The 12765-nt window shown below is 42.6% G+C and overlaps 1 protein-coding gene across 1 annotated transcript; it reads right to left on the reverse strand.

Annotated features, from left to right (window-relative positions):
- Positions 1-2495: 2495 nt before the first annotated feature.
- Positions 2496-11072, reverse strand: LOC308138197 (high-affinity choline transporter 1-like). Its single transcript, XM_080507217.1, has 8 exons — positions 10873-11072; positions 8489-8605; positions 6596-6751; positions 5965-6113; positions 5221-5364; positions 4913-5066; positions 3582-3799; positions 2496-3423 (listed from the first exon to the last, which is right to left on the reverse strand). The coding sequence occupies exons 1-8, from the start codon at positions 11054-11056 to the stop codon at positions 2872-2874; spliced, it is 1674 nt and encodes a 557-aa protein (XP_080363343.1). The 5' UTR covers positions 11057-11072; the 3' UTR covers positions 2496-2871.
- Between the last annotated feature and the right edge of the window lie 1693 nt (positions 11073-12765).

The raw sequence follows: 12765 nt of genomic DNA on the forward strand, positions 1-12765 counted from the left end.
AGACTCTGTACAGTTTTGTGCTGCTTGCAGGAATCCAGGTCCGCTACCCAAAGGTGCTGATACCAGAGATCTCGACTGGGTGTGGGTGAAAAGGTTCAGACGCCACTGGCTGAATCCAAGGTGGGACGGTCCATTCCGGGTGATGGAGAAAACCTCACACGCCGTGAGAGTCGAAGGACATCGAGCGTGGTTCCATCTTCATCACTGTGCCGAGGCGGCTCCACCTGACAGAGAGATCATCGTTCCTGACAACAACTGGGAGTCCGACGACCAGGAGGAGCCCAGTGACAACGAAGGAGCATCCTGCACAGATCCAGCACCAGGAGAAGATCATCCAGAGGACACCAGCGACAAAGGATCTTCAGGGGGGCACACCTCACCACCCCTGAGGATTGAAGAAAAACACTGTTTGGTGGTCCCAGCCAAGGCCGAGGCCAGAAATAGTTTAATTTTGACCCAGAAGATGAAACTGATCCGTTCCCTTTCAATGATTATATGTGATGTGAGATGGCTCACATCAAGAGAGGGACTGTTAAAATTCCCTCTTTTCCCTGGACACGGTGAAAGACCGACCCAGTGGTACCAAAATTAAATCCTGTTTGAGACAAATAAAGGTTGTTTGTGATGTGATTAAGTCACACCAAGAGAGGGACCTACAAAAACACCTTAATGCCAAAGATATGATGTTTTGATTAGAAGATTGCACTACTTAAGAGATTTCCACTGTACATATACTCCGCAAGTGTTGATTGTTTTTACTCATTAGAATTTCAAAGTGTTATGATGTTTACAAGACCTCCAAACTGTGACATTTTCTGCATTACCTACAAAAACTGTTAAAAGTGACCGAAGCCAGCCTGGCCTGGCTTGTCATGAATATCTAAAGATAAGCCTCGGGGAGTGAAAGGCCGCTGACATGCAATGGGGATTGAATGCGACTCTTTGTTTGTGTGAAGCTCACCGGTAAGGCAACAGCCCCCTCAAACAGCCCCATCAAACAGCCCCCCCCTCAAACAGCCCCATCAAACAGCCCCCCCTCAAACAGCCCCATCAAACAGTCCCATCAAACAGCCCCCCTCTGAGATTTACCCACTGAGAGGAGAGACAATGTAGCAGCTTGTGGGATGGAAGTCTCGCACTCTCACTCTCTCTCTGACTCTCTCTCTCTCTCTCTCTCTCTCTCGCTCTCTCTCTCTCTCCCGCTCTCTGCGGACGTGGTTCTGAGCAAGATCCATTCGTGTTGAACTGCTCCAGAACCCGGGAATATTCTTGTAAAGGCCGGTATTTCTTCTATCTTATGTAATAAACTCCTGTGTTAATCCATTCTCAAGGTTTGTAGGTTTCTAACTCACTGCATATCCTTTTCAATCTTCTCGGGGAGAAAGATTGTCGCTCCCCGTCTGTGCGGACTCGAAGGAGACAACAGGACACTGACTTTGCTTCTGCTGTGTTTTTGAAAATAAAACACTTTTGAACTGAGCTTCTTGTCTGCTGTGCAATTGAGTTCACAAACCCTGACAGGCACATTTCCTTGACTAGAAATTGTTTTGAGGACTAACACTTGAAAGCTTTATTTGTATTGTGGTTTTGATTCTTTAAAAAAAAAATAGTATTGAGTTTTTATCGTTCAAACCTTGTTCTGTTAAGTGCAATTTGTATCTTCAGTTTATAAGATGTATCAATACACTGAGCAGACGACACATTCTATTCTTTCTTGTCTTTATTGTTGTATATGTGCTATATAAATAAACTTCAATTGAGTTGAATTTATTCTTTTACGTTTGCTGGTGAAGTAAAACAAAAGTAACTAAAAGTACTCTGACGTTACTTTTTTATTTTAGGACTCAAAGTAGGTTACTGATTCCATTTTTTGACAGGTACATTGTAATTGTAACGGATTACAATATTTAAGTAACCTTCCCAACCCTGTCCATTGCAGGCGCGCACACACACACACACACACACGCACGCACGCACGCACGCACGCACACACACACACACACACACACCAATCTTTATATGGGTAGTTAGAATCTGTGTTATATTTGTTGCTTACTTGCTGTTTTATTAATGAGCACAAAAGTGAAGGAAATGTTGACCTCTTCTGTGTGAAGAACCCCTCAAGAAATATAAGAAATCCTTCAAGCTTCACTGTTAATTGTGGTAGTTGTCCTTAATTTAACTATTCATTTCAAATTCCTAATTAATTGTTCAGTATATCTTATGAGACTGATATCAGTGAACTTACTATCACGTCCTGTTAAACAGGTGGTGCTCCGAGGTATCTGATACAGATCAGATTAAATTTTCAATACAATTATATTGACTAGCTTTGATCATCATAAATCATTACTGATAGCCAAACTGCCAAAACACTACATAAATGGTCCCTAGTGATCCTTGTGAGGGAAGAGATCTCTACATAAATGGTGCCCCGTGTGAGGTATCAATACACATATCCTCAGACAATTGTATGATTGTATTGTATCAAAATACTGAAAAATGCAAAACAAAACACCAGGATGTTGGTTCTGTTTCTTCCATTTCAATGGAAACTTCTTAGATTTAATTAAATGAAACATTTTTTTTAAAGGTACCATGTTTAAAAAGAGCTTCTTCTAATTGCATCACATTTCATGTATATTGGACTGACGAGCGTGACACTGTGACGGACCAGCAACCTGTCCAGGGTGGATCCTGGCCTCGCCCACAGTAGCTGGGATCGGCTCCAGAACCCCCGACCCTGAATTGGATAAGCAGAATACAAGATGGAAGGATGGACGAGGAGCATGAAGCAATGGATCTTATGAGCCTAGATTGTAGTTACCCCCTTCATTCATTACATGAGTAAATAAACACCAGACAGGAATGTTAACATGTGCTCATCATTGGTTCTGTTATGTCAGAAGGAGGGAGGCTTCCATTCCGCTTCTCATTCTCCTTCAGCTCTGTGGCGCCACCTGCTGGTGTTTGTGGCAGCTGCCGGTGTTTCACTTTGAACACGTCCCACCTCTCAGACAGCAGGTTTCTATTGAAGAGCTCAGACGTCAGGTAGGAGAAGAGCAAGATGGAGACCAGACCAGACACCATGGAGATGGTCTTAACCGGAGAGTACTGGACGTAGACGCCGTCCTCCAGAGTGCATCCTGGGAAATGGAGGATGACGGGCAGTCCCAGAGATGTGTGTCCACTGAGGAGTCGTACCCCCAGTCCCACCAGAAGGCCTATAAGAGCCCCGTAAGCATTGGACACTTTAGAAAAGAGGACACAGACGAGTTGAGGGAAGATGAGGACGTATGCCACTTCGGCTCCAAGAAACCAGAAGAGCACGATGCTGTTTTTCAGGCTGGTCAGAGATGTTCCAGCCACACCCACCACAACCACAGCAGCACGGATCACCCACAGGGTCTCCCTGTCTGATGCCTGGGGAGAAAACAATGAATTATAAACAAGATGTTCATTCATTCATTCTGTCAAATCATCCTTATTGGCTCCTCCCCATACAGTACAACCATTGAATGGGGAGTTGGGTACTGTAGTCGTAAGAAGAAGCAGTTTAGTTGGATTCTAGATCAGCTCACCTTTGGCCTCAGGAGGTTCTTGTAGATGTTGTTGGTGAAAACTGAAGCAGCAGAAAGCAAAGCAGAGTCAGCTGATGACATGACGGCTGCAGCCACACATCCGATACCGATGATGGAGACGAAGGTCGGGGTGAGGTGCTGCAGGGCGATGGGCAGGACCAGAGCTGCTTCACCACGGTCGTATGGAGACGGAGAACCATAGGAGGTCATGTTCCAGTCTGAAGGACAGAAACAGGAGAATGAAAGAGTTGGACTGATAGACCTAAAATGCTTAATTCATTCATCTTCTATCCAACTTGGCCTGCATACGGTCCCAGTGGCAGTATGGAGAGACAATCAGCCCGGACACCCCTTTCTTCCCCCAACACTTCTGAAGGACATCAAGCTTCTGGAAGAACATCCAAGAGATGTCATTTCTCCTGGTAGTTTGGACCGGGCTGAGGGGCTGAGTCGGATGTCCTTGGTTCACTTAGAGGACACCAGTGGATCTCTTAGCCGTTGTCCTGAACCACTTTAGCTGCCTCCTTTCACTGTGGAGGACCAATGGCTCCACCACGAGTCCTGACACTTGTATCCACAATCTCATTGTTTCAGTCTTGGTGGAACACGGCGGCACTGAGTAGGTGGAGCAGGATCAGTAGGCTGGGGGAGCCAGAGTCTTCTGCTCTCAGGAGCTTATTCAAAACTCTGTCAGAGCAGTCTTTGTGCTGTCGGAGGGTCTCAAACCTGATTGAAACGTCCGAGGACGTTGTTGGGATCGGAGATGTCCTTGAAGCTGCAGGGTGACGACCTTTTCCAGAATCTTTGTCAGAAAGGGAGAGTTTGTGAGAGGGTGGTGGTTTGAGAGGAGCTCTGGATCCAGGTTGTGCTTCTTTAATATGGATCTGATAGCTGCAGTTTGAGGGAGGGCGGTACTTCACCAGTTGACATTCAGCACTAAGACAATAGAAAAGGAATATTGTGACTCAGATCAGGGTTCCACTACCAGATGTGTGCTGTTTGATATTAGGGGCCGTAACATGGGAGACTTTATTCACTTGTACAGAGAAGGATTTGTAAACGAGTCTCTATGCAGACATCATCATTATATAAGTGTATGAATTCATTACTGATGAGTTGTAGATGGCTGCTTGATGGAAACTGCTGATCCAGTTGAAAACCTTCTCATTCATCTTCTACACCCCTATGAAGAAACCAGGAAACACTTTGATCCTCTTCCTCAGCAGGAGCCTCCAGAGGGACAATTTTTCACAATGACATTAGATTTTCCTTGACCATAACACAGACACCATTTTTCACAATTGACTGCAGGAAGCAAAGCTGTTGATTACCTGTAGACGACACGGCCGCCCCGAGCAGTACGAGAGGAATCATAAATAGAAACAGGATGAAAGCAGCAACAAAGCATGTGAACTTGGCCGTCGCAGTAGAAGAAGACGACAAGATTCTCTGGTGGATGATCTGATATCCCAGACAGCCCAGTGCCTTCAAAACAAAATGCAGTAAATAAAATAATTAAATCTGCTGATTTTCGTCCACAAATGTAGTTTTGAAGTGTCAGAAACACAGATGACATGAGCTGTCCTAGTGCAGTGTGATTGTAGGAGATATATTACTTGATGTTGTTGCCTCATCTTACCAAGAAGCAGAACTCATCAATCAGTAACCATGTCTTTCTAACATCTGGTGTGCCAATCCATGGAGAGTGTAAAGAGTTGTTCAGCAGAGTCTGGCTGATGTTCACGGTGTGAGGGTTCATCATGACGAAGGGAACACAGACAACCTGTAGGAAAAAGACAAGGAACAATAAATACACAGAGCCTGGGAGGTTTTCTTTCTGACCCTCCTTGAACCGTATCAGATTATATAGAAATATACTTTAGGTGTCAGGGTTAGTGTTTGGATAACCCTAACCCTAACCCTAACCCTAACCCTGACCCTTCCACCAGCCTTGCCAGGGGGCAAGGCTCCTGAATGATTTGTAGTTTCTCTCTTTCCTCCTCTTCTTCTCCTTCTGCCCAAATAATTTCAATTCAACTTTGGCCAGTTAACCTGCATGTCCTTGCTTTCAAAATAAAAGCTCCAAAGTCCTTCAAATGAATAGCCCTCATTTAGTAAAACCTTCCAAATGGATACTACGTGGTTAGCTAGGCTAGGACCTTTCATAATAAAAGCCATAAACTCCTTCAAAAAAAACTTTAGAAAACGATGGATCTTCCTACAAAAATAACAGAAACACTGAACAAGATGTAGTTTATATGTTTTGCCACTCGTGGGTGCTGTAATGACACCACACACACACACACACACACACACACACACACACACACACACACACACACACACACACACACACACACACACACACTCCAGCAGCCTTTACCAAGCTGATGAAGATGAGGACGAGCTGTATGACATCAGTGTAGGCCACGGAGTAGAGGCCTCCCAGCAGGGTGTAGACCACGGCCACGGCAGCAGAGATCCAGATGCAGACGGAGAAGGACACATCCAGGACCACACTCATGGTTCCTCCTGTCAGACACCGTCAGGATTGGTCCACAGCACAGCAGCCAATGAGCATCACAGTAACGCCACAATAAAGCCTTGTTTACACCACCACGTTTCAAGTGAAAACTCAGTGTTTTGGTTTCACAAAGGTTTCACGTTTACACAGCAACATTCTAAAAACACTGTTTGTTTCCATGGAAACAGTTAAAACATGATGCAGAAATGATGTCGTTTTCATGGTGGGCCACTGGTTGGTGCTGTTTTTTGTTTTAGTAAAGCAACACACACACACACACACACACACACACACACACACACACACACACACACACACACACACACACACACACACACACACACACACACACACACACACACACAGCAGAGAACAATGAGCTCTAAACATTAACACTGGAAGAACACAGCCTTTCTAGTGGACAGACCAGATTGTTATTACAGCAACTGTCAAAATAAAACTACCAAGTCCCAGGAGAATGTATTTTTACCGAGTCCAGTCAGTGTTGATGGTACCCAGAACAAATCCATCACAAGTGAAATCAGACTCAGTCCAGCTGCAGTGATTTTTCCATATTTCAAGTGAAACGGATCCATCATGGTGACACATTTCATGTCTCTCATCGGCTTCGCAAAGAACAAACCACCTGAGGAGAAAAGTGCAACAGAAGGTTTTTGAAGGCGTAGAGATCAAACACTGATGAACAATTACATAGTAACTTGTTCACCATTTTTTTGAATGTGTTTTTAATAAACTGAAGGTTTGGTTTCCAATGTTTACTCTGATCAAATAACATTTCAACATTGAGTACTCTGATTCCAATACACATCATAGACATCCACAACACTCTATTCATTTATGTTTCTGAGTTTTATGCATTAGACAGATTATGGTAGGGCTGTAGTACTCGAGTCCGTACTCGAGACGTTTTATTGTCGTCTTGGACTCCTTGGTATTTGACGGGACTTGTCTCAGACTCGGCCACTGGATTTGCAAAATATTTTAATCATCTCCACCGAGTCCAACTGTTTGTAAACCTGAGTTAAAGCTATAATCTTTTTAAAATACATTTTTAATTGATGCAAATCCACAACCACTGCAATTCTCCACCGTCACAACGATCCTCTGATGCCGGGGGTGGGGGGGGGGGATCAGTGAAACGGATCAGCAGCTTCATTTCACTGGACAATTTAATGCAGCGAGCCATATAGACGTCATTTGGACGGTCAATCTTAGAAAAAGACGGCCAAAATAACGTTGCCCACCTTGCTGAAATCCACTAACTTGTGTGTGCAGTAGAACCTCGGACTAGGGACCCGGTAAGACCAGATCAATAGTCCAGCACAGAGAGGTTTTAACTGTTAACCTAAACAATGGTCACAATTGGCTGTACTTGCAAGTCCGTGCTGTCGACTTGCAAAAACGTGGCCAAATTGGGGGATCCGTACGAGGCGAGTACAGCCTCCATACAGATTTGGAGCACACAGACATGCTGGGAGTAGCAGCGGTTTTTTTATGTAGCTGCAGCTGAAGGAGAAACGTGGCTTGGATTGTTTTCATCATCAGAATGTCGTGATGGTCAAATGAAGCTTCCATGAAGATTCATCAACCACTTTCTATATTTTTGAAGCCACTAGGCGGCGCTGTCTGTTAAATAAATGTTTGAAACCACACTTCATCGACAGTCTTTCAGCCTCTATCTTTAAACCAAGAGCGCCACCTGGTGGAGTCAGAGAATGTTGAAAGTGGCTCATGAATCTTCATTTGGCTGTTACTATCATAATGGTATTGATTCTGGTGACACTCGTAAATGTCTGTGATGCAATGGCTCTTTATGGGGCATTTCTGCTGGATCACATGGTTTTGTAGCCAAAGCTACGTTATTGAGGGGTGGATTGAGTCAGACAGTAGTAGTGAAGGCCTGGGGCTGAAATGCCGGCCACCACTGTGTGTTCACAATATGAGAAAAATGTCCTGGTAGGTTGATGTAACAGAATAAATTGGTGCAACCAAGAAACAGTAGAAACTCATAGCAAAAGCAAAAATGTACCAGTGAATACAAGAATTTAAGCGTCCAAGATATAATTTTGATGTTAATGTATATTGCCATATTGTGAAGATGCTGGTTTCTGGTGGATTTTTAACTGGTCTGATGCTCTTGAGATGCTAGCTCATGTCTGTCTGTGATGCTAACAGATAGTTTGATCACATTGACCGTTTCCATGAAATTGCTTTTTTTTCAGAAACACAAACCAACATCTGAGCAGAAAATGTTCCTTGTTTTTCATGGTGTGTTTGGAAGAACTCTTCAATTCTCTTCTGTTTTGATTGTTTCTCAAATCCAGATTAGCAGTAGTCTGGCAGATATGACTGTAACTCTTACCAACAATGAACCCCGTACTGTATGCAGTGAACAAGATGAGTGTCCAGATCAGTCCCATTGACGGCGTGTACATAATCTCCACAGTGCCAACAATCACAGCTCCTCCGATCCACGTGGCTGAGAGATGGATCACAAAACACAGAATCACTGGTAAATAACAGTCGAACTACTAAATTCTCACCAGCTTCCAATATTCCTCTATCCAGCATCTTCCTCCTCTAACATCAGATTATAGAGCATCTTCCTCCTCTGACATCAGATTATAGAGCATCTTCCTCCTCTAACATCAGATTATAGAGCATCCTGTACAGAACACTTAATATTTTTAATAAAAAGAAAGACACAATTCCAATAATAAGAACTCCAAAATCCTTCAAACGTTGCTGTTAATTGTGGTAATTGTCATTAATTGAACTATTATTTCAAGTTCCTAATGAATTATTCAGTATATCTTATGAGAGTGATATAAGGGAAATTGCAATCACGACCTGTTAAACAGGTAAGATTGTAAATTTTACCTGTTTTATACAATAAAATTATTATTGACTATCTTTGATCATCATAGTCATTATCAATAGCCAAATTTCCAAGACACTACATAAATGGTCCCTAGTGATCCTTGTGAGGGAAGAAACCCCGACATAAATGGTGCCCCGTGTGAGGCGTAGCAACACCGACCATTCATATCAGCATCATTTTGGTACAAACCAATAAATCTCTGATTCTGGTGGGAAACTTCCTAAAGTTTCACATTTACCATTGTCTTCCTATTACAGTAGACATTCAGCTGTACTTACAAAAGTACACTGTGGAAAAAAAATATTTATTCACAACTAAAACAAAATTAAGGCACTGCAAGTAATCAAACTTTATGTCCCACAGTTGTAAGCTTTAGTTGTTGCTGCAGCTTCTTTTCAAGTTTAACTAACTGAAACAAACTGTGTCACCATGAATATTTGAATGACACCATTCAATTGGCCTAGAAGCAGAGTTGTTGATTCTATTGTCTTGATAAGCGTGTCACATTTGTTTGTTTTTTTTAGCATTTTAGGGTTTCAAATTTAAGTTGGTTGACTCCCTTTTTCTTTCTTTCTTTCTTTCTTTCTTTCTTTCTTTCTTTCTTTCTTTCTTTACATGTCAACCAACTCAGGAGGGGTGTATGGCTAATTTTTTAAATATATGATAAGGCAACTAAGTCTGTTCATCAATATGCACTGTCCCATTCAAATTAATTAATAAATGAAAATATAATGTGAATTGTTGGTTTTTCTTTCCAGATCGTGTTGAAATGACTGAGTTATATTTGGAGCTGTAGAAATACCATTGTATAAAACTGAACTGAATTCTAAAGTGTAAATAGACACAAACAGGTTCCAAATATCACCATGACTAACATCAGCTGTAAACATAATTATACAAATGAAGGTTTAGTGAGTGGACTCACACATTCTCAAGTATGTAGCAACAAGTCTGATCACAAACAGTGGAAAACTTTCAGAAGTAATAGATTACACCCTGGACATGAGTCAGTTAGCATTGACTCCACCCAGTAAGGCCCCAGGCTCTTATGTAGATGTAGGAGGCTGTTTAAAGTCATGAAAGTAGATATTTGTTCTCACAATCATAGTGGAAGGAAAGATTAAAGTACAGATATCTAATATACTTTCATATTATTGGCTGTAGAAATACTTCATTAATGGTCACCTCTGTTCAAAACTGAAAAATACACAGACATTCTACTGAAGCTTGTAATATAGTTTTATACTGAAGAACTGAAGCATCAAGTCTTTATTCCTTATTGGACACTTGATGTACTTGTTTACTATTTCAGATGATCTTTACCGTTTCAATACTTTAGTGTACGTTGTACATTTCAGGCACTTTACAAGGAGGATAGAAAGTTCTCTTGCTTGTTAACATCACTTCACTGAGCAGTTTCTATTTGACCTGCAGAGTTTACATCTATTATTTAGACTGGAGAAGCTCCAACCCTTAAAACCAACCAAAACTCTGAGAATTGTTAAAGTGTGTAAAGGAGTCGTGCAACACATCCCTTGTCTCATTGTTATGTATTTGATCAACTTGGTGGAAAACTGCATGTTGTATCTGCAATCTAATGTATATTTAACTCATACAATGTGTCTCACCTTTAATTCAGGGCATCTTTTGAAATCGACATTTCTTGAATTTGAATTGTTTGAATTAATTTTGGCAGTCTTCAGAAAACTAAACAGAACAAATAACACTCAATTGTCCAACTGATCAGCCGAAAGGCTGGAGGTCCAAATGTTCTTGTCATTACCTTGAGTGATGTCTGACTACACTGTAGTCTTCTCAATCTCATCCAGATACTCTGATTACTCAGTGGGTAATGAAATCCTCACCTGTCATGGTGAAGATCCCCACCAGCCAGCCGATGCCTCGGTTCCCCAGCAGGGCCATCTCCATCCCAGTGGCTGCACTCTTCTTCTGCTCCCGTCTGGACTTGAAGGAGGCCCAGACGCCGGTCCCGAGGACCAGCAGGTAGAAGACCGCCATCACCACGGCACCGGGGACGTTGACGGCCATGATGGACCACCGCAGACTGTCTGAGGTTTGACTGACTGAACGGGTGACTGCTGATGGTGAACATTGAAGTTATCAAAGAACAAATCCTCCCTCATCTGATATAATCCCTCTGGTCAAACCTGTTTTGTGCCGTGTCGAGATAAAAACTATATTGCGCAATGCAGTAGTGCTACGAGGTATGGAGAGAGAAAATCATACTTGCTTATATAATGGTGCCTAAATGCTTTACAGGGGGAAGCTGTACAATATAAACAAAGTAATACATTTTTCAAATCTGTCCTATCTGTTGGTATCTGTGTCAGAGTGATGATGTCGCTGCCTATGTCTGTGCTGTATTTATCTTTCTTTCTTTATTAGTAATTTTCCAGAGGATCGTACACAAAAGACCCTGAGGAAACCGTAGCTTGTGGATGTGAAACACAGATGGATTCCACATTTCAGGCTTTGGGATGTTGGTGTCTCTTTGCGTCGCTCTTTGTTTTCAGCCATGACAGTGAACTGTGGCATCAGGAGTACCTCAGGGACCTGAATAGGTGTTGCAGGTCTTTTTCTCCTGTCTTCATATCCTCGGGTGATTGGCGGAGGAAAACCTCTCTGAGCTCCATGTTCTTTCCACTTGTACACACTTCTCCTGATGTTCGACTTGAACGTGTGAAGCTTCATATTGTCTTGTTCCATTGTCATTCCAATCTCTCCTGTACAACAACCAGGTGTCAACGTGGGCGGAATCTCGCCTGTTAGGCCCGAGGTTCAAGGTTCAAGGTTCAAGGTTCAAGGTTCAAGGTGTTTTATTTGTCATTTCAACAGTAAAAGCCAGGTTTCAGAGTGTAATGAAATTCTTCCTTTGCATACATAAATAAATAAGTATATACACAAGAAAATATAATAAAAATAACATTTAAAATAAAATAAAATAACAGAGCAGTGCAAAATATTAGTCAGAAAGTGAGATGTGCATTGTGTGCAATTGTACAGATTAAATGTAAACATGTTCAGAAGCTGTTCAGAAGTCTGATGACAACGGGGAAGAAAGAGTTTCAAGCTTCTGAACCTCCGGCCTGAGGGCAGAAGGTGAACAGTCTGTGTTGTGGATGGGGGGGGGGGGCAGCTCTACTGTGGACCCTGTGCTGGTAGAGGCTCTGCAGAGAGGGCAGTGGTGTTCTGCTGATCCTCTCTGCAGGCCACTGCGCTCCGCCACAGTAGTGTTGCCGTATCAGGTGTGATGTACCAGGTGTGATGCAGCTGGTTAAGGCGTCTCAACCACACAGCTGTACAAGTTCCTGAGTATCCTGGGAGACATGCCCAATGTCTTCAGCCTCCTCAGGAAGTACAGCCGTTGTTGGGCCCTCTTGACCACCTGTGTGGTGTTGAGTGTCCAGGTGAGGTCCTCCTGTGTGGTGTTGAGTGTCCAGGTGAGGTCCTCCTGTGTGGTGTTGAGTGTCCAGGTGAGGTCCTCTTTTTTTTTATTTTTTTTTATTTTTTTTTTATTATTTTTAAATACTTTACAGTCATTCCAATTTGCTGTTATAGAGAAAATAGAAAAGCCCAACATATCCACATGAGCAAGCAGGTGTGTTTGCGACTGTGGAAAGGAAAAACTCCCTCAACAAGGAGAAACCTTTGTTCAAAGTTAAGGTACCAAGTCCAGGAGTGTGCTGATAAAAACTGACTTCCCACAGCCTCCCAGGCAAGACTAAAGTTTTTCAACA

This window comes from Blennius ocellaris, assembly GCF_963422515.1.
Source record: "Blennius ocellaris genome assembly, chromosome: 13".
Taxonomy (NCBI): Eukaryota; Metazoa; Chordata; class Actinopteri; order Blenniiformes; family Blenniidae; genus Blennius; species Blennius ocellaris.

Bases quoted from the DNA above. Each gene is read 5' to 3' on its own strand.
- LOC308138197 (XM_080507217.1), bottom strand. From the start codon at position 11,056: ATGGCCGTCAACGTCCCCGGTGCCGTGGTGATGGCGGTCTTCTACCTG. The intron at 5,365-5,964 runs GTAAAGGCTGCT...TTTTTCCTACAG, and splicing joins TCCTCATCTTCATCAGCTTG to GTTGTCTGTGTTCCCTTCGT. The intron at 3,424-3,581 runs GTGAGCTGATCT...TTTTCTCCCCAG, and splicing joins AGAACCTCCTGAGGCCAAAG to GCATCAGACAGGGAGACCCT.